General features: G+C 41.1%; 1 protein-coding gene across 6 annotated transcripts in view; it reads right to left on the bottom strand.

The window, feature by feature from the left end:
- The window catches only part of EPHA6 (EPH receptor A6), a 537720-nt gene extending 516419 nt beyond the window's left edge, over positions 1-21301 (bottom strand). For 2 of the 6 annotated variants that reach the window (XM_077342221.1, XM_077342220.1), the window contains exon 1: positions 20132-21295. In XM_077342221.1, the coding sequence (XP_077198336.1) occupies positions 20132-20234 (103 nt within the window). In that variant the 5' untranslated portion in view covers positions 20235-21295. Of the gene's footprint in view, positions 1-20131 lie in introns of all 6 variants that reach the window. The other 4 variants (XM_077342222.1, XM_077342223.1, XM_077342219.1 and 1 more) reach the window with 4 other exon arrangements.
- Between the last annotated feature and the right edge of the window lie 396 nt (positions 21302-21697).

Below are 21697 nucleotides of genomic sequence, written 5' to 3'. Positions count from 1 at the left end.
GGAAACATAGCTGTGTACATGCCTACCCAGGGCCCCTGGGTCTCAACTGCATGGTTCCTGACACCCTCCCCTTCTTACCCCCTCCAGGCCCATGACTGACCATTTTGGGAGCGGAAGTGAGTTGACCTGAATAGATGTTTAAAAAATGTAAAAAATATATTAACAATTAATTAACTCACACCCATTCAGGAAACCCTTTCCAGGGCTGGCAGGAAATCCTAGGGTTTCATGGAACCCTGGTTGAGAAAGCTTGCTCTAGTATGTCACTTCGATTGTAGTATGAGAAAGCAAAGGGAAATCACTAGAAAAGCTGAGGTTGTTTTGTGAGTATTATTACTCATATAATGGAAAACAAATGGCAAAACAAGCCATTCATTGGCTTGTTTTCAGGCATTATATACTGTATGGAAAGAATGGAGAAAGCAGAGTCAGTTAATATTAGTTATTCTTCTTAATTTTCTTCTGGCAATAGAGCAATAACTGTATATTGTTAACACTTACACTTCTCCTCTTCCAGGTTCTACACAGTGAAAGATAATGGAATGTCAACTAGCTTTACAGATAGAAATTCCATAAGAAAAGAGGCTCAAGAAATTTGAATAGGAAAGAAGGTGATCTTCAGATACGTCAGTTGTTATATCAGCATATCCCCATTTCTTTATGCATTTTTAGTTAGTGTGGATGAATCAATGGGCAGTTACCCTTGGGAAGACATTCTTGGGTTTAGCTTAGGGCTGATCCTGCATTGAGCAGGGGGTTGGACTAGATGGTCTGTATGGCCCCTTCCAACTCTATGATTCTATGGTTCTATGACAGGCCATGTAGTGCTACTTTGAAAAATTAAGGTGACACAGTAGCAAACCCCCCCCCCCCCTTAAAAAAAAGGTTTCTGGGTTATGCTTCTTTACCACACATCTTATAAAATGTGAAAGTGCTTAAGCTGTTTTCCTAGTCAATAGCAACAAAGCCAGAACTTAGACCTAACCCCACCGTGTTATATGCTGGAAGGGAAGTGAGCATGTGAAGGGTGGGCACTACTCAAACAAGAGCTATTGCATACTCAATCCATGACTATCCCAAAAAGACAAAAAGACTGCAGGAGCTCTAAGAAGCATATTTGGATGAACAGAGAACTTCAAGAGGAACTAAGAAAGAAAAGGGAAATGTTCAGGAAATGGAGGGAAGGACAGAGCTCTAAAGAAGAGTACCTACAGGTTACTAGGCACTGTAGATCAATCATCAGAAAGGCCAAAGCTGAGAGTGAGCTAAGATTGGCCAGGGAAGCCCATTATAACAAGAAAAGATTTTTCAGTTCTGTGAGGAACAAATGTAAAGTAAAGGAGGCAATAGGCCCAATGTTGGGTGCAGATGGACAAACTCTAACGGAGGATGCAGCGATAGCAGAAAGGCTCAGTGCCTATTTTACATCTGTTTTTTCCACTGGTCGAAGGGTTTAGGCACATCGAGAGTTGGCAGTAGCCAAGGGATAACATCTGGGTGGCAGGTTGACATGGACAGAGAGGTTGTCGAGAGGCATTTAGCTGCACTGGATGAGTTCAAATCCCCTGGGCTGGATGAAATGCACCCGAGAGTGCTTAAAGAACTTTCTGGAGAACTTGCAGAACCCTTGTCCATCATCTTAATGACCTCTTTAAGGTCTGTAGATGTCCCGGAGGACTGGAAGAGATCAAACGTTATTCCTATCTTCAAAAAAGGGAAGAAGGATGACCTGGGAAACTACAGACCAGTGAGTCTGACCTCTGTTGTGGGGAAGATAATGGAGCAGATATTAAAGGGAGCGATCCACAAACGTCTGGAGAACAATTTGGTGATCCAGGGAAGTCAGCATGGATTTGTCTCCAACAGGTCCTGTCAGACCAACCTGGTTTCCTTCTTTGACCAAGTAACAGGTTTCCTGGATCGTGGAAATTCGGTTGATGTTGTTTAATAAAGTTTTTATAAGGTTCCTCATGATGTTCTGATGGATAAATTGAAGGACTGCAATCTGGATTTTCAGATAGTTATGTGGATAGAGAATTGGTTAGAGAACCGCACTCAAAGAGTTGTTGTCAATGGTGTTTCATCAGACTGGAGGGAGGTCAGTAGTGGGGTACCTCAGGGCTCGGTCCTCAGTCCGGTACCTTTTAACATATTTATTAATAATCTAGATGAGGGGGTGGAGGGACTACTAATTCAGTTTGAAAATGACACCAAATTGGGAGGACTGGCAAATAGAGACAGAGTTCAACAAGATCTGAACACAATGGAAAAAGGGGCAAATGAGAACAAGATGCAATTTAATAGAGATAAGTGTAAAGTTCTACGTCTGGGTCAGAAAAATGAAAAGCATTCCTACTGGATGGGGGATACGCTTCTAGGTAACACTGTATGTGAACGAGACCTTGGGGTACTTGTGGATTGTAAGCTAAACATGAACAGGCAGTGTGATGCAGTGGTAAAAAAGGCGAACGCCATTTTGGGCTGTATCAACAGGGGCATCACATCAAAATCACAAGATGTCATAGTCCCATTGTATACGGCACTGGTCAGACCACACCTGGAGTACTGTATGCAGTTCTGGAGGCCTCACTTCAAGAAGGACATGGATAAAATTGAAAGGGTACAGAGGAGAGCAACAAGGATGATCTGGGGCCAAGCCCTATGAAGATAGGTTGAGGGACTTGGGAATGTTCAACCTGGAGAAAAGGAGGTTGAGAAGGGACATGATAGCCCTTTTTAAGTATTTGAAAAGTTGTCACTTAGAGGAGGGCAGGATGCTGTTTCCGTTGGCTACAGAGGAAAGGATACACAGTAATGGGTTTAAACTACAAGTACAGTAATATAGCTAGATATCAGGAAAAAAATTTTCACAGTCAGAGTAGTTCAGCAGTGGAATAGGCTGCCTAAGGAGGTGGTGAGCTCCCCCTCACTGGCAGTCTTCAAGCAAAGGTTGGATGCACACTTTTCTTGGATGCTTTAGAATGCTTTAGGCTGATCCTGGGTTGAGCAGGGGGTTGGACTAGATGGCCTATATGATCCCTTCCAACTCTATGAAAATATAATTCTATATCTCTCAACCCCAATCCTAAACTTTGTACAGGACCATGACAGCCAATGGCTTCCTGTATCCCACCAGGAGTTCTCAGTCCATTACCAGATCATTTCAGGTTAATGACCATTAATGCAAATATGAGCCATATTTAGTGTAAAAATTGTATTACCGGAATTAAAGGCTCCTATCTATATGTATTCATTTATTGAAAATATATGTCAGGGATCTGGTAAATGCCTCTCTGAAATATGTGGTAGTTGGTCTTGCCTTGAAGCAGGGAGTGGTATGTCACAATTTTGCTCAACAGTTGAAGCTGTTGAAAGACACTCCTAGCCAACACTCTTACTTCTTTAGCCAACAAGAGGCCCAGGTCCATGAGCACACACACACTACAAACCTGATCCTTTAGGAAGCCCCATCCAGAACACATGATAAACCACTATCCATTTCAGACCTGTGCCCCACAGTAGGACCTCTGTTTTATCAAGAACAAGTATTATTATTGTTGTTGTTGTTGTTGTTGTTTCAATTGTTGTTGTTGTTGTTGTTTCAATTTATTTCCTGCCACTTCCAAATGGCTCATGGCTGGTTATAGTAAAACTCCATTAAAACTCCCATTAAGAGACTTAAAACCATCACAACATGGTGGCACAATAACAAAGTATCAGCTTGATACAATAACAAAGTATCATCCATTCCAAAACTGACTTCAGGCAACTGTTCACAGTTTCTACGGTATTCCTGGGGTCTTCTGTAGTGTAAGATAGAGCTGAGTGTCATCTGGATAATTGTTGCAAATCAGGACAGATCTCTCAGTTACTTCTCCCAGTGGCTTCAAATTCATGCTGAAAAGCATGAGGAACAAGATGAAACCATGGGGAACTGCATAGGCCAAGGGGCAGAGAACAGTCTCTTAGTACCACATTCTGAAACAGACCAGTAGTTATTCAAGTCTCTTGGGTACAAAGTAGTTTTTCTAAGCAGTGGACATACCACCGCCTGCTTCAAGGCAAGAGCAACTACCACATCTCTCAGAGAGGCATTTACCAGCTACCTAACATATTTAAGCAGGCAGGATGGGCAAGAATTGTACAACCAGATTGTATGTCCCAAGCCTCCCAAAATCTTGTCCTAATCTTCAGGTTAGGGATGTCCATAAACCAGCTGGTGACATAAAGTTTGTCATGAATTTTGGCCAGCTCATGATGCATGTTCATGAACTTTCATGAATTTTGATGTGGTTCATGGTCATCAGTGAAGAGCAGAAAGCAGTGGTTTAAACTCCTTTCTGCTGTTCACTAAAAACAGCTGAGTGGCAGGAGCTCCCTGCTGCTCGGCTGGTTGCTTCCAATAAATCCAAACCTGGGGATGGCAGCCCAAAAAAGCTCCAAGGAAGCTCAACTATTGGAAAAGTTGGCTCTGTGTGGCTGAACTATTTAAAGGAGTTGTAATGGACAGCACTGTCTCCTCCTTTAACCAGCTGATCCATGTGGAACAATCTACTTCAGTGGTTCAGCTGCTTAAATAGGTTTTCTTGGGTGCCCAGCCCCAGGTTTGGAGCCATTGGATACATCAGGTTATAGGGTAGACTATCTTAATCTATCCCACCCCCCTGCAGAATCTTTGTATCCTTGTAAGTCAAAGCCCTATCAATTGCCCAAACTTTAGATTAAAAATATATTTTATTCATCTTGTTTTTGGTATAGGGACTACCCTGACTCAGATAGTCCAGGTAAGCTCAGAAAGAAATCTTAGAAAGAAAACAGGGTTAATTCTGGCTAGTATTTGGATGGAAGCCTTCCAAGGATCACTAGGGGTCAAGTCGTAGAGGCAGGCAATGGCAAACCACCTCTGATCGTCCTTCCCTGGATGCCAAACAATCCTTGAATCTTCTGGTTACACTATGCACACCATATGGTAAATTCACAATAAATACATGCATTGGGAATGACCTGTTTATCCAATATAGAGAGAAGAAATAAGGGCATTGCTGACACTTGATTACAGATCTATCATTAGAAGATGAACATCTGAATAAACCTAAGGTGGTATGACAGGTGTAATATAGTAGACTTATTGTGTTGTCTTAGTGGATATGAGGACAAAGATGTCATCTTGATGTTATATGGCTTGGTGTTTTAGTGCATTCTTGTGGATGAGAAGTTGTTTAAGGCTAGTTGGCTGTATACAAAATGTACAAAATGTTTGTATACATATACGTTTGTAAAAACATTTCATGGGCTGTAGTTATCTGTACAATTCTGGAGCGCATGTTTTCCTAATCAAAATTCAGACTGGAAATTTCTAAAGTACATATATGGCAATAAACTGCCATGACAAAACTCTTAAGCCCTTAGTGTAATGATGAAGTTCCCCCCCCCATAATGCAAATATAATAGAAAGCATACATGCAAGAGCCTCTTAATTCCTCAAATAATTAATTTTAATAAGTATTAGGTGTAATTTACTGCAGGTAATTTTACAATAATAATTGGCTAAGAGATTTAATTGAAAAGGAAAGGTTTTTCTTTTTTTAATGATATGGAATTTTGCAGACTTCTAGACCTTTTTCTCTAGAGGCCAGGGTAGGGGGTAAGAATTAAGGATCATTCCTCTTCCTCTCTGTCTCTTAAGAATTTATGTGTATAATAAATTCTTTAGTAAAATTTAATAGAGTGTTCCAGATAATTTTCTTTACAACCTTTCTGTCAAAGTTGGTTTCAGGCAGGAGAAAAAATTGTGTAAATGTCCATGTGAGCTGAGGTGTCTTATGCCATGGCCAAATCTTACAACTACATTTCACCATGAAAAACTCTATTGACATTGGTTGTTTCAAACTATTAAAAAAGACAAAGTATTTGGTCTCTAGGAAGACTTTTCCATCTCATACCTACTCTTACTTTTTGTTGGCACCGTCTAGTAAAACCCCTGTTTTCCTTTGTTCTCATTGTGCTTTTTGAGATGATAAATACATCTATTAAATGGCCATTAGTGTGAACATATGCAATAGAATGGAATCCATCAGATTCCTTCCTTTCTAGACTAGGAATGGGTCAATGGGAATGCAGAGAATTCTAGATTCTAGATTCAAGGCCTGTAGAACCCTTAGAGATCAACAAGATTTTCTGAGTCTATGCATTTGAGAGTTGGCACTCTCTCTTCATCAGATACCAAAGGGCACTTTAATTTTCAAAACTTTATACCTCGAATATATGGTTGGTCTCTAAGATGTTACTGGACTGGAATCTACCTACTGCACAGCAACACAGCTATTTTCTGAAACAAAATTCTAGCACGTTCCTTCCTTTTCATTTTCCCATACGCCCTCTCTATCCTGTGAATGATGCTGTAGGCATCAGTTAAAACTATTTTACAATAAGATCTATTATGAAATAAAATGGTTTGTTAAACATTATATTTTAAAACAGGGAATGGGCTTTTATGGACAATTCCAGCACACATTGCTTTAGAAAAAATCAGTCCAGGGCAAATTGCTGCTGAGTAAATTATTATAGTATTCAAGAAGTGACTAACAATTGCTAAAAATCCTTTCATACTAATATTCCTCTACAACACATTAGAAGATATGAAGGTATCAGTAGGAAGATATATGAACTCATCAGATCAAACCAGACAATAGCTTTGACACAACTGTGGTCTGGAGCCCTAAATTGCAATTCTATGAGAGTTCAACTGCCTAATGTCCCAGAGCACTATGGGGCCCAAACAGACTCAGGGACACAGCACTGGGGGATAAAGGAATTTGGTCCCCCCCCCCACAACTTTTCCCCAAGACAAAACAGCTGGAGGCAGCTCTGTTTGCCCTGCTGTGGGGCTTCCTGTGCATTGATTGCAGCAAATAATCTCTTTGCCTTGCTGTGGAGACTTAAGCCTGGAAAAATGACAAAAGAAGGAAGGCTGAAACACTTTGTCTCCCTGTGCTATGCTCCTAAAATGATTTGGGCCTTAGGATACTTGAGAACATTAGTTCCCCATGGTCATATGGTGCTGTAAGTTGGTGGCCCCCACCCAGATGACTGTAACATGTATTGTTTTGCCCTTAGCATTTATATATCTAATAAATAAATCAAGTGGGTATTGTTTTGAGACCCTTGCTACATTTGACACATTTTGCTGCTTGAAAATCTAGAACTCGCAAAATAGCACAAAAGGAAACTTGGTCCAAAGTTGCACCCACAGTAAACGACTACTCTTGAAAATATTTCAGTTTCCTCCCACCAAGGTTTCACTGGTTGTTGGCTGAATATAGAATAAATCTTTGACAATAAACCCTCCTTCATATGAGTTTCTGTTTTTAATTTGTATAAAATAATGTGTCAATAGAAACATTTTCAAGGCACTAACAAAGCTTTGATGAGAAGCTCTTGATTATGTTGTCTAAAACCTCCAAGAAGGTGGGTGTGGGCATATAAGCCGTTTGGTTCCTCTGAAAATGGTTACCCCTTCAATAAAACAAGGTAACAGCCTGAACAAAAGGTGCCTCCCACCCAGTGCTCAAGTGCCCAATGGTGAGCAGTTTGTGTAAACATACCCTAATACAGCCACAGGGTTGCTTTATAGATTCTTTAATAAGTTAAAATATTATTAACTAGATGAATCTTAAATGAGTTAGCAATGAGGTTGTGCAGTTTTGATCGTGCCGCACCATATCATTGTGTTACAGCCTTTACAATGCATGCTACTAATTTGAGGTCAAAGTTTTTAGGGCTTCAGCTGAAAAGGAAAATAAAAGGGGATAAGGTGCACTGAAAATTTTGCAAGTGAACTTAAGATTCTTGGTTCCCTCTACCTCATTGGCCTCTCTTTCCTGTGCTGACAAAGGAAGAATGTGTGTGTGTGTGTGTGGGGGGGGGATTCAGGATGCCCAAGTCTGCTTGAAGGGCCCCTAAAGTAACTGTCATGGTCCATCCAGCTGAGTGCACTTTTACAGCCACTGGAGGCACAATGATCCTAAACACAGTAAAAGGCACTATAAGTAAAAGGCTAGACTTCCCGAGATCATGCTAAACCCATCAACTAATTCAACAATGGTGCAAGACAAGCAAGCCCAGGTGATGGCTTCTACATTAACTGTCATCCTGCAGCCTGCTAAACAAAATCATTTTCTATAATAGTCTAGCATTTCTTTCTTCATTTCCTTGCACCCAGATCTTGTGAAGTTAGTGTGCTGCAGAAAGATAAAACAATCTTTCTCTTTCCCATAATTTTTATTTTTCTTTTCCACACGTTTCTCATTACTTTCTATCTCCCTCCAAGACCAAAAAGTGCCAATAAAGGGGGGGGGGGGGGTGTCTATCCTGCTTGGCAATAAAATGTACTTGAAAGTAGTATAGTAGCAGACTTTTGCTAATATTATGTAAAGAAGGGGGAGAAGAGTTAATATTTTCCCATGATCTAACAAAGTAGTAAAAGTATGCTTCCCTCCTCCCCCACCTTTTACATGCATGGTAATAGAACATTAATCAATTTTAGTGTTTATATATATGGAACAGAAGTTAAAACTTCTAGTTCAATCACTGGATTGTTAATCATTATTGTGCTAGTGGAAGATCTAATAGCTCTTTGTAGCAGCTACTTTGCTATATGACAAATGGTGTAATTTAAAAAATATCATTACAATTAGATTTATAACAAATATCATACCCAGTCTTTCTCCCCAATGAGGATCCAAAGCTATATTGTTCTCCTGTCCTCCAATTTATCCTTACAACAGCCTTGTGAAGTAGGTCTGGATGAAAGAATGTCACCCACTAACCTTCCATGGTGGGATGGGGATCCTGAGACCCCTAGATTACTTAAAAGTACTCTTGTTACATGTCTGTCATGAAGATAACTTGTTTCAGAGTGTTCCAGTTCCCTTCATTTTTGCACTGTAACTCTAATAATCATTAAAGATTTAGTAGCCAATTTTCAAACATGTAATATTTTCTGAGTTATGCTTGCCATGGAGACCCCTAGCTTCTATTGCAGATAGCATGATATGGTTGTGATTTGTCTCACCTAGGCCAGAATTGTTCCGCAGCTTTCAGTTTTGGCCACAGAACTTCCACAATCATTCTGAAGCTGGTGGCCAATTTTGAGTCTCATAGATTTATTTTCTGATGAGTTATGCCTACTAGCATGGTGCAGTGGTTAAGAGTGACAGTTCTAATCTGGAGAACCGGGTTTGATTCTCCATTGTTCCCCATACAGCCATCTGGCTAACCTTGGGTCAGTCACAGTTCCCTTCAGACTGTTCTTGCAGAGTAGTTCTCTTAGAACTCTTCTCACCCCACCTACCTCACAGGTGTCTGTTGTGAAGAGAGGAAGGGAAGGGTGTTTGTAAGACACTTTGGGTCTTCTTTGGGTAGTGAAAAGTGGGATAGACTGAACAACTGTTCTATCTCAGATCCCCACTCTGAGTGATGTTAAACCAGCCTACACGCTCAGCTTAACCTACCTCATAGAGGAGTTTTGAGGATCAAACAGAGGAGAGGAGAATGAAGTAAGCTACTTTTGGCAAGGAAGATAAAATATAAATAAAGTAAACAAACCTGGGTTGACAGGCCAATTCTTTCATTACTATAGATTCATAGAGATGGCAAGCCAAGGGATTTGTTTATTTTGTTATGTTATTTGGTCTGGATCAGAGTTATATGGGGACGGGGGGAGGCCCAGATGGAGTCTTTGTCTGGGGGCCCATGGTGACTCTTGGCAGCTTACCTGTGCTCACATTTGAAATCCAACATTGACAGAACTGATTTGCCCAATTCTGCCCATTTGGGGCATGTCATTTGCAATGCATATATTGTAAGAAATTCTAGAGTCCTCTGGTCTACAAACTTTGACACAAAGGGATCCACTGCTGCCACAAACATCTGTATGAACAGAGAAACTGGCAGTCGTGGTTTTTCCTGTTACAATGTGCTGGAGTCCCTGTTGGGTAAAAGACAGATGGAGCAATGTGTCAGAATATGCAAAACTGTCAATTTTCTCCTCTGTGAATATGTTAAAGGAAAAGGAGACATTTTGGGCCAGGAATAGGTAACCCTAATAGCAGCTGCTTGCTTCCTATCCTTTTACAGTGAAGACTGAATATTCATTAAAGCATAAACTGGAATTGATCTGAGTTTCCTCTTGCTAGCAATAAAACAAAATAATGATGAGGACACTTAGCAGCAAACCAAAGATGTCTTTAGAATTTATTATGAAATATTACATGATTATATTATACCATCTTTTCCATAAATGGCAGAACAAAATTTGACTCTGGTAATACCTTAGAGACCAGCAAAATATTCCAGCAAAATATTCCAGGGGCCAAGGTTTCACGAACCATTATTGTGTTCTTCTCTGAAAGTGCTACTAGACTCAGTTTTGGTTCTGTTGCTACAGATTAATATAGCTACCCATCTAAAACTATCCCCTAAAAGCACTGCCATTGAAAATGTATTACTTGATTTATGCATGTAACTCAAGCTTCTCTTTTAAAAAATGTAATTACAGCTACATTTACAGATGTATATATTTCCCAATTTTGGCTTAACAAACCAGTCCATATAGCAATATCATAGGGTTTCTGCAGAATATTAATGCATTGGGTTAGGAACTGGAAAGAAACATTCAAATCTACAGAGAAAAAACAATCCTGAAAATAACACACAAAATAATATAAAACTAGGAGTGGCCTAAGACTCTACCAATGATATTCTTTGCATGGACCTCTTGAATTTGGTACAATACAGCTGTGTGTATGATTTTTTAGCCAGTACTCCTCATTTCAAAGACATTCAAAAGTAACCTAAACAATGCTGGAGGATTCAGGGAAAGGTCCAGTTCTATAGAACTTCTTGCTTGTATCCATCAATAGACAGAAAACAGAGAGTTGTGCTTGACTCCAGGGTCAAGAGGAATGACAAATCATTTGACTTTTCTCCCTATAGCCACCACTATGAAGACTGGAAGCAGATGAATAATAGCCACATAGGTTTCACAACCTAATTACAGGCCTATTTGGGTGTCACTGCCATTTCCTTCCAGCACTTCTAGTCAGTGCAGTGTCTTTGATAATAATTGAAATGATAGCTCATTCATATGTTTCCATTAAATCACCCAACTGTTCCATATGGTGAGTTAAATATGACATGGCTTTAGGACTTTCCATTAGGATTTATTAATAACAACTGCTGAAAAAGATAAGACTTCCAGTCCTGAGATGTTCTCAGACAGAAATGGATTGTACACCCATAACTGCACATGAGAATCTCCTGACCACCTTGACTTTCATCTACTGCCCTTAGACCAAGGTCTTAAACAATAAAACTGAAAAACATAAATAAAACCCATGTCTAAAAACACCTTCTTTTGACACTGCTCAACAGTCTTTACATAAAATAAGTACATTGGGAACCCGAATCCTATGAGAACAATTGAACCTTTTGCTCTTATGTCCTAGAGGAAGCATAGTCCATTTATCAAAGCATGTCACAACCCATTTTAACCTAAACTGGAGCACATAAGGACACTGCAGGCAAATATGTATAAGAGAGTCCAATGACTGGAAGGGGCAGGACCACAACCAATCTGGAAAAAAGGTAGCAATACTATTGTTGGGAGGGTGATATGTAAATTTAATAAATAAATATAATAGTAATAATAATAAATCAAGAATCTAAATAAGGTCACTCTTATAAGGCCTAAGGCAAGCAGAGAACATGTCCTCTGTGCCTCAAAATGAGTACAACTTGTATCACTGGCATACATCCATTTGGCCACAATCCATTTCCTTGCATTGACTTATAGAGGAAGAGAAAAGATCCTCCAGACAAGAGAGAACTTTTGTTCAAAATGATGTAGTCAGGGAATCTTATAAGAGTCCTGAATGTTAGGCTTACCAAGGAAAACTCAAGGGCTTCAAAAAGAGATCAAACCATGCATTCAATGAATTTATCCATGTACAGGTGAAGACCAAGTTCATAACAAAAGGCCAATGCTTCAATGCTTCTCTGCTTTCCCAGACCTCTGCTTGGCCAGAGGAATGAGGACTGTACTCTATTTATAGAAACATCTGAAACAGAAATCCATTGAGGGACACCGCATAAAAGTTGCGAAATCACAATGGAGTTATTAATTCTAATAACTGCTGGAATATAATGTGCCCCACTAGAAATAAAGAAACACAAAATTGCCTTCATAGTAGCGATATACTTCTGAGTGACCAGAGTTATGATATCTCCAGGACAAGGTAGGATGAGATAAAACATCCAAGGGGGGATCTATGGGATTTTCAGCCTATTAACCATTCATGTCTCTCTTTTGGTCAAAGAGCAAGGTGCAAACTTAGTAATTTTAGTTTTAGTAAAATGAATAGATAATTCCTCATGCAAAGTAAGGAACTTTTTCAAAGGCTGATCTGGGTTCAGGAAAGTAAAACTGAGTCATCTGTATAAAGTAAAAGAGAGATTGAAATGTCCAGTAATTTGGGAAATGCAGAAAATGATCAGGAAAAAAAGGCAGATCAGAAAAATACTCAATAAAGACACCACTAAATAATGGAGAGGAATGTAGGGCAGGAGAAACAATATAGAGTGTTTTAATTAACCACAACAATCTCCTGACAACTGTAGTTGGTTCTAGATATGAAATTACATGCATAGGAAAGTATAAGGGTACACAGAAAAATGCCCTTCCTCAAAATGGCATACACTCCTGTCTACCAAACAACTGATTGGCATTGACAGTGTTGCACATATATTGCAGGAGCATTCTTCTTTCCTTCTCCCCCAATAGTTTTCCTGCTTATAGCAACCCTGGAGAAGAGATATGCTGTGCACAGGGAACATTAAACAGTGACATTGAAAAGGAAGGTCACATCATATGTATTTTGAGTTCCATGATTCATTCAACATTAATTTGAATGACAATGAAGTTAAACTAACTACTGAATTTAGCTTTATGGATTCCATGCCAAACGTTCATGAACAAGCAAGATTGAAACTTGCATATTCTGCATGCAAAGTAGGATAAGAAACCATCCTTGTTCTACCTCTCCCAAGTGACAGGCATTTTCTCACATATAGAATAGGCAAATAAATTCAAACATTACCCTGTTTTGCCTAATTACCTATTGACCTTTCCATCATTGGCAATTGGAAGACCACATGGTTTTAAACTAATAGAATATTTGTTTGCATATAAAGTATGTTTTAAGAGCACATGTTGCTTTCATATACCTGAGTGAATGACAGAAACACACAAGGTAATGGCCTCAGCCTGCTTGGTTGACTCGTTAAGCTATGAAGGACAATATCTTTAAAAAAAAACAACTCCAAAAGGACAAAATGTTGAGAAGGTCTGAATGCTGGGTAAAGTAAAAAAGGAATCAGCAGACCCAAACCTCTAACAAGTTTGAAAAATCTGAAAAATCTTGTGGGATTTCAAATTCTCCCCTTATTTCTTTAACTGGAAGTACTTAAATAGTAAGGTTCCCAGTAATATAGCCGGAGGGGCTTCTTGTACCTGGGGAAGGGGAAGCATGGACACCTCTGGGGGGAATGGGTCTGGCTTTGCTGTAAACCATCTCTCAAGCAGTTTCCTATAGCCTGCCTCTAAGGGGCCAGATCAGAGCAGGGGTGAGGGATCTGGAGCTTTGTTTTCCTTCTGGTTCTCAACTTGGGTCAGAAAAGCACAATGGTTTACAATTCTGGACATCTCTCTTCATCCTGGTGTGGGTCAGAAGAGAATAGGGGCCTCCAAGGCACCCTCTGCTTAGGACCCTTTAAAACCTGGAGCTGGCCTTGGATAGAATACTGACAGTAACAAAGAATCAGTTAATATAAAAGCAGGAGGGGGAGATTTCCAGGGGTAGTGTTGGATTTCCCTTTTATCCCCTTCCTCTCAATTTTTTTCACAGGCATTCATCATGTCTACTTCTATAAATACCATGGATGCAACACAGAATTTTTAAAATGTGATGAAGAAGAAGAAGAAGAGTTGGTTCTTATATGCCGCTTTTCCCTACCCGAAGGAGGCTCAAAGCGGCTTACAGTCACCTTCCCATTCCTCCCATTCAGTGATCAGGTCACTGTCTTCTTGTTATCTCTTTAAAAGCAGACTTCTAATGTACTTAAACTCTGGAAGCTTTGGCATAAGCTGGGAAATGATAGAAGGCTCTCTGCATAAGGTTTGCCAATGGATGCTGAGTGATTTGTCTTTGCAGTGTTAATTCTCTCCCATTTGCTGATGGAATATCTGTTTGTATCAAGTATATTCTGGCATTGTAATAATGCTAAGTGGCAGTAGCGGGATTTGATGAAGCCTCATATAATCTGTGACATGTTTATTCAGAAGAAAATTGAACCCACTGTGTTGCCTTCAACACCTGTCACTTTTTTGGAAATGTGTTCATGTCCTTTTTGTCAGTCTATTATTACCCTCAGCTAAAACCCCTGTAATCCATAGTGAAATACACCTAATCCAGGTAAACAAGACTATCTTCCATGTTAACCTATTCATCTTAATTTAGTTCCTATTTATGATCACTGTTTCTTCCCTCCCAAGTAAAAATTGGATCCTGTTTTCTTTATATTAAAGACAATGAATCTGTTGTTAACTGGCAGTCCAAATGGTCAAATACATAGATGCAATGCTTAAATCTTGTCTTATCAATGTTGTAAGTCAAATACTAATTGTAGAGAAGTATACTACTGGAGAAAAAAGCTGTTTCCAAGCAGAACTTGATTTTGAGTTGATTTTTGATGTAGTGCTTGTGTGCAAACTGTGAGCAATTATCTGGGCTGTCCACATATCTTTTCAGTAGTGGAGACTAGTCTTTACGTTGATCACAATTTATTTTTTGAGGTGACCACTCAATTAAGACAAATGAAGAAGTTCACTACTTTGTCAATACTGTAGTTTCAGTCGGCCTTGCCACAGAACAAGGCACTCTTCCATTGATTTACAAGGAAGGAGGGGGGGAACTTGTAGAGCTCAGGAAGAAATTTTAAAGAATGAAAGTTTCCACTCTCTTAGAACAGTGGAGATGAAACAATTGTCAGCTCTAGAATCTACAGATTTGTAAATCCCATTAGGATTATAGAGCCTTTCAAAATTTAGTTTTTATTTCTTGGCAGTCATAATTGGGATTTCAGAGTGTGTTCTTTTATATATTTTTATAATTACGGTTTTATTAACACTGAGAGCCTCTTTGGAGTGTTGCATGGTAGAAAGGCAGCTAATAAATGTTTAAACTAGATGAATAATATGATACATTTCAAAAGTGTGTCTTCGCTAGAAAAAAGGCAAATACAACCACCATCTGCATGAGAGAAAGTAAGTTTCTCACCTTGCACACAGGGGTAAGAGTGACAGTGCTATCCAATCCATTTATTCAGAAGTCCTGACTTTATTAACAGGAAAATGTTGTTACAACTGCAGCCTTACTGTGCCATCCTAAGCAGAGTTATACCTTTCTAACTCATGGGCTCTAAATAAGATAAAAACTTTCATTAAACTTAACAGAGCAAGATACAAATCTCATCACTTTGCTTATTGTCTTAAAACAGATTCATTTCTGATGTTATTGTTATGAAAAGCATGCAATATTTCAGTTTGTCTTAGCTCACTACTGAAAAAGCAGATGGTCTCATATAAAAGCTTGGTTCCCCATCCCACCACCAACTAAAATTACAGAACTGTTCCCCATTCAGGTGTAGTTATGGTGTGATCCAAAGCATGACCATGTTTATTGGTCTACTAGCAATGGCACGTTGCTGTAATGATTGTGAACACAATATTAGGAGTTCATTTGTGTCAGTGAGCCCAGAATAGGAAGTGTGGATTGTTATAGGCACTGTAAACATTTTTAGCCAGTTTGTTTCATGCTGTTCATATAAAGGTTATGCATCAAGCCCTTGAATAATCTATACTCTCAAATCTTCCTGATGTAACTGTTAAAAATGGAATTCCATCTTGGCATCTGGACAGCCTTTATTCTTTCACAACGCATTCCTTTTTTAATTCTGCAGTTTTAACATTGCCACCAGATTTAAGTCCTTTATTTTCATAATTCAAGTAATTATTATCAAAAGAACACATCTTTAATTTAAAAGATGGTTACATTTGGTGCATGAGTGTCATTCAAAACTTAACCTAGAAATGAGCTCCCTGGTAGCATTAATAAATGATTACTCATTCCTTTGTATTATGAAAATAATGCCGACATATATTCTAGTCTAGCACATGGATTGCTAGTAATTCCCTGTTACAGTACCTGACCATTCTGGGTACTTCTTCCCTTTAGCACCTCCTCCCAGTATACTCTTTATGTAGTATATCTCATAGGTTAGACTATTAACATGTATCTTTCCTTAGTGCTCAAGAGGTTCTACTCTATTAGTGTATTCCATAGGGTTTTTTAAAATAAATATGTAGCAATTTAGGCCAACAGCCACATCATTCTGGCATCTCAAGAACTGTCCACTAAGTAAATTGCTTGGAACTGTTATGGAGAAACTTTTTTTCATATGACTTCTGCCACCAACTAAGTTTTAACCAGCAAGCTCTACTGCTGGCATCTTTCATGCAGCAGGTAAAGTTAAAAGCAAAAGCAAGGCCTTTTCTAAAGTAGCACCCATCATCTGGCATGGATTCCCAAAGATGTGAATAGTCAAAGTTTTTCAAAGGGTCTCTGAGAAGATGGGCCGTGCACTGCAAAAATATATTTTATTTAAGAATGTGAAATGTGATGCCCCTGATTGATACTTTACACTGCAATCTGAAACAGATTTATACCCCTAGCTCAATTTAGGATTGTACTTCTAGGAATTATGTTATGTTTATATTATTATCAAGTGACATTGTGTACTGATTAATCTAGATTTCTGCTTAAACCATCTTGCTTGCTGGAAAGGTAGCACATAAGCACATGATCATAACATGGCTGTTATATTTGACCTTTAATTTTAGCAGAATTATTGATTTATAAAAATAAATGTCAGAATTAACAAATCTTATTAGAAACAAAGGGAACTACAAGAATCAAAATTGATTTTCTATAGTTTTTCAGCTCCTGTCTTGTTCTTTCTAAGCAAAGAAGTAAGGAAATATCAACTGGTTTATCACAAAGTTCTAATACTTTAATAGATCAAATTCCACAATTTTGCTTTGTTGTCACACTAACAGCATCAAGTTTATGTTCTTTGCAAAATGTAATGATATTTCTCATAGAGCATATTTTGTATACCTCCCCCTTGACATGCCTATATTGAGGAAATGGTTCTTATAGTTCCATGATGTTCAATACCACAGAACAACTAGATTCTGTCATCAGTTTTCTTTAACATTGTGTTTGGATGACGTTCCTTGGTTTATTAGTCAACAGTATGATGGATGCTATACGAAACACAGATCTAATACAGGCTCTTCTTGAAAGGCTAACAGGATAGGCTAAGTGTCAGGTGCCAAGGATATCAAAGTGGAATCCATTGTAGAAGCCAGGCACTAGCTCTTTACTCTTTTACATTTAATAAATCCAGGCATCACATTGTATGTGATCTAATAGTGAAATTCTAAGCAGAATAGTATCTTTCCAACCAAATTGACTTACTAAGATGTAACTCCTTATGATGGTACTGTAACTGTATGAAGGATGTCAGAGAACTACAAATTATCATGGTAAGAGAAATACAGCCAGATTACTTCCTGTGCATCATGGATTAAGACCAACTCTGAAAGCCTTTAGAATCAGAAGAATGTTGATGCATATTTCAGACCATAACATGCAGTGCACATTCCCTGCACACAGAAGATTATAATTTCACTCTCTGTAATTTTCCATTTAAAGATGTAAAGTATAGGTTTTTGAAAAGACCTTTTTCTGGCTGAGACCCTGGAGAGTTGGTGCTGGCCAGGATACACAGAATATTAGATGGACTTATGCTCTGATCTGGTATCAGAGAGTTTCATATACTGACATATTCATCTTTCTGTTACAGAACAACTTTGCTGCAATTACAAATGACCCTGAGCCTTCGGGGAGGGCGGTATCTAAATCTAAATAAATAAATAAATAAATAATAAATCTCAGTCTTTCATAAAGAATCTTTACAAATATATAGCCCACCTTTAGCCTTCATAAGATATAGCGATTCTTTCATACTACTCTAAATGTTTTTATAGCACTCCAAATACAGCCAAAGAAGAAGAAATTTCCAGTAAAACCCTCTTTGAAGATTATAGCTTCCCACGACCTCCTGTTATGGTGGAATTCTGTGCTCATAAAACACAATAGCACTTCATCTGATAACCTTCTGTGGCTTTTCTTGTCAGCAAGCATGGCCACAGGTCACTAACTAGCAAGAAGACTGGTTGCCAGAAGATTCCCAACGGACAGAAAAGTGGAATCTGGAATGGCTCAAATAATACCTTTCACAAGACCAATTATGTTGTAAGCACAAGATATCAAGCTTTTGACTTAGAAATCTCCTGAGAACAACAAGACCTGCTTGAAAGTTTGTCACAGTTGGCCCCATAAAAGCATTAATCTGGGCTATTTTGGACACTCAGGGTTTACAGTGGAAGAGATAATACAGATGGCTGCAGTACTGTTTTCAGGTCTGGAAACTACCTATAAGCTCTGCCTGCTACATGGAACCCACCTTTCACTTTGTACTACATATATCCATTATTCTGCTTCTTTATTGCCTTTGCCCTTGATTTCTCTTTCTCTTAAAACAAATAATTGTAAAAGACAAAAGAAAATGGTGAATGAACCACCGGATATTTCAGTGTGGATTGACCCATAACTCAGCTTGGGCTCTAAACTGAAGAGATGACATCTATAGAATGAAGAGTTGGATTGATCTGTAGGGTTCAAAAATGTGCTGGAGTGCTGGCTGGTCTGTGGTAAGTCACCCATGTTCAGTCACACTTTCACTTTTGTAAATAGTAAAAACAGGTGACCTAGATACAAAGCCGACGACGATACAAAGCCGACAAAATGAAGGTACGGATAGCATTTTGCTTTGTTAAATAATCACATACATAACATTAGGATTAGTTCAGTTAACATTAAAAACATATGTGCAGAGTTCCAGGTAAGGTATCAAATGAATATGTTATTATTTTGTAACAAATACCTTTGTCACAGAAAACAACATAGGATCCAGTGAATTCCATCTACAAATTCACTTTGTGCACCCATGGGGGCGCTCAGGGTTGTCCCTTGCACACAGTTGCCACTCCCTGTGTTACTGTGACAATGCTTGGTGCTAACATTATGGAAATGGTCTGTTGGGGGGGGGAGATAAAGTACAAAAGCAAGGAGGACCTTCAGTCTTACAGAGATGGTTAGAAGTATGCTTGGCATTTGGATCCCACCCTAAGACTTCCATGATAGTCAAGTGAATCAAGTATGTTGTCAAGTAGGCCACAGGAAGAGGAAGGAGAATTTTTTAGCAGGGTGGTGAAGGGGAAATTAAGAGCAAAACCAAGAGGCATTGACTTTCAAAGTACCATATCGTGACACAGCTGCAACAAATTCTCATTGGACTTCTTTAAAAATTAATTGCACAGCTTACCCACCCACAAGAATTCTGTGGAAAGCACGTCAATGCTTTCAGTCAAGAAGAAACACTGCCTGCTTGTGATCTATTTTGGGCCACCAAAGAAAACAAGATATGAGTGTAAAAGGAAGAGCTGAGTGCTTTTGAAGTTTCGCTGTAGTGCCTAATCAATGGCACAGCTTCAGATCCCTCCTCAGCCTTAGAATAATTGACCCTCCACCATGGCCCAGGCTTGGGGAATCCTGCAATTGTCACCTGAACCGGCCTGCCACTCCTCCTGCCTTAGAATGCAAAGGCTCAGAATGCAAAGGCTCCATCAGTCACCTAAGTGGGGCAAGTCAATGGGCACAAGCAGAGGACAAGGAGAAAGGAAACCACCAGGGCAACCCAGAGATCCTTTCAAGGCTTTGCCCAGCAGCCACCCAGAGCTTCTGAAAGGGGACCACTCGATTTTGATTTCCCCATGCAGTGCTCCCCCCCTTCCCCCCCCTTCCCACCTCCAACGGCTTCCCTTTACCTTGGTTGCTGGAGACGTGACTGCAGCCTCCCGGGCACGCGGTCAGCAGAGGGAAGACCAAGCTAAATCTCCAGAGGAAGCCGCTCATTTCACAGCTCTCCATGGCTGCTGGCCGAGCCCCTCGTGCTGGCCCCAAGAAAGGGGAGGGGGCTTCAGGGTCTCTTCCTCCTCCAGGCTAGTGAACGGTGCCCGAGGCGCCCAGGGGAAGGGCCGGTCCAGGACAGCCGGCGCTCCCAGAGCTGGAGAAACTGCATCCACCGTGGCCGGAGAGGGGCCGTCCTGGGAAAGAGCTCGCCGGCCAAGGGACGCGCCGAAACCCGGGCACCGACGAGTGCAGGTGGCAAACTTTCTCTGGCTCGGGCGCAAGGCAGGCGCGCGCGCGCGCGTGTGCGCGCGTGCGTGCGTGTGCAAGGGGGAAGCACCCAAGCTGGCGGTGCCCAGCCGAGTGCCCCTCTGCCCTCGCCCTTCGGCCTCAGCCCTTCGGTAGCAGCTTGGTCATTCGCAAGCCCCGCCGCCGCCGCCGCAGCCTCCGGCCCGCCAGCATCTCCAGAGCCCTTGCCCGTGGCCCGACCCCCCGCGGCGCACGAAGAAGCGGACGCCCGTCCTTGGCGCGAGATCCCTGCCCAGAGCTCCGCCAGGCGGGGCGGGGAGGTGCTGAAACGCTGGACAGCTCCCCGCGTCGCCTCAAGAAAACTTGCCGAGGCGGCTTGCCGCGCCGCGCCGCCGGACTCCCCTCGGTCGGGACAGGGGCTGCGGGCCGCCGGGCAGTCGCCGCCAATCAGGCTCCGTCGGGCCGCTCTTCCCGGAGCCCGCGGGCATCGCCGTGCCTTCCCATGGGCTTGGGCGCGGGGCTCGACGACGCCTCGAGCAGGTCTCGGAAGACGCAAGCCGGCATCCACGCTACCTGGCGTCCGGGGCGGCAAGGAGGCGGCGGCCACCGCTTGCTGCGGAAATCCCTCTCGCGCTCGCCTTCCCCGCCAAACGCGGGCGGAGGGAGAGGAGCGGAAGGAGCGGGCGGGCGGGACACTGTGATATGCCGGGATCCTTAGACGGGCGCGGGGGGAAGGAGGAGAGGGGAGAAGCCGCGCCAAAAACACGGGCGGGGAGGGGGGCAGCGGACCCTTCTTGCCATCGCCTCCGTTGTCCTGCGGGGAAGAGGTGAGCCCGGGCTGTACGGATGTGTGTCGTGCAGGAGGCAGAAGGAAGAGCTCGCGTCGCTTGGAAGCTGTGCGCAGCCCGCAGGTCAAATGCAACCTATTCAGCACTAGAGGGGGTTAGTTGACAAGACAAAAAAAGAAAAAAGGGGATGGGGGTGGGGTGGAGGAAAGCTCTCGACTTCGCTTTTTTGGCAGGCGGCCGTGGCTAAACTTTAAAATTGCATTGGATTCAAAGGACACTGGTAATCCTTAGGGCACATGTGGCCATTTGTTATCTTTAGCTGTCTCTCCCCCTCCTCACAACCCATGCTGGAGACAGGCTCATGCTGTCAGTACGGAGTAAGGATCCCCCCCCCCCCACCTTTCCCCCTGTCCTTCAAAATGTTCAAGGCTAAGGTGAAGGAGAAGG

Source organism: Paroedura picta, chromosome 6 (genome assembly GCF_049243985.1).
Source record: "Paroedura picta isolate Pp20150507F chromosome 6, Ppicta_v3.0, whole genome shotgun sequence".
In the NCBI taxonomy this organism is placed as follows: Eukaryota; Metazoa; Chordata; class Lepidosauria; order Squamata; family Gekkonidae; genus Paroedura; species Paroedura picta.
This window is presented reverse-complemented; position numbering and strand designations above follow the sequence as displayed.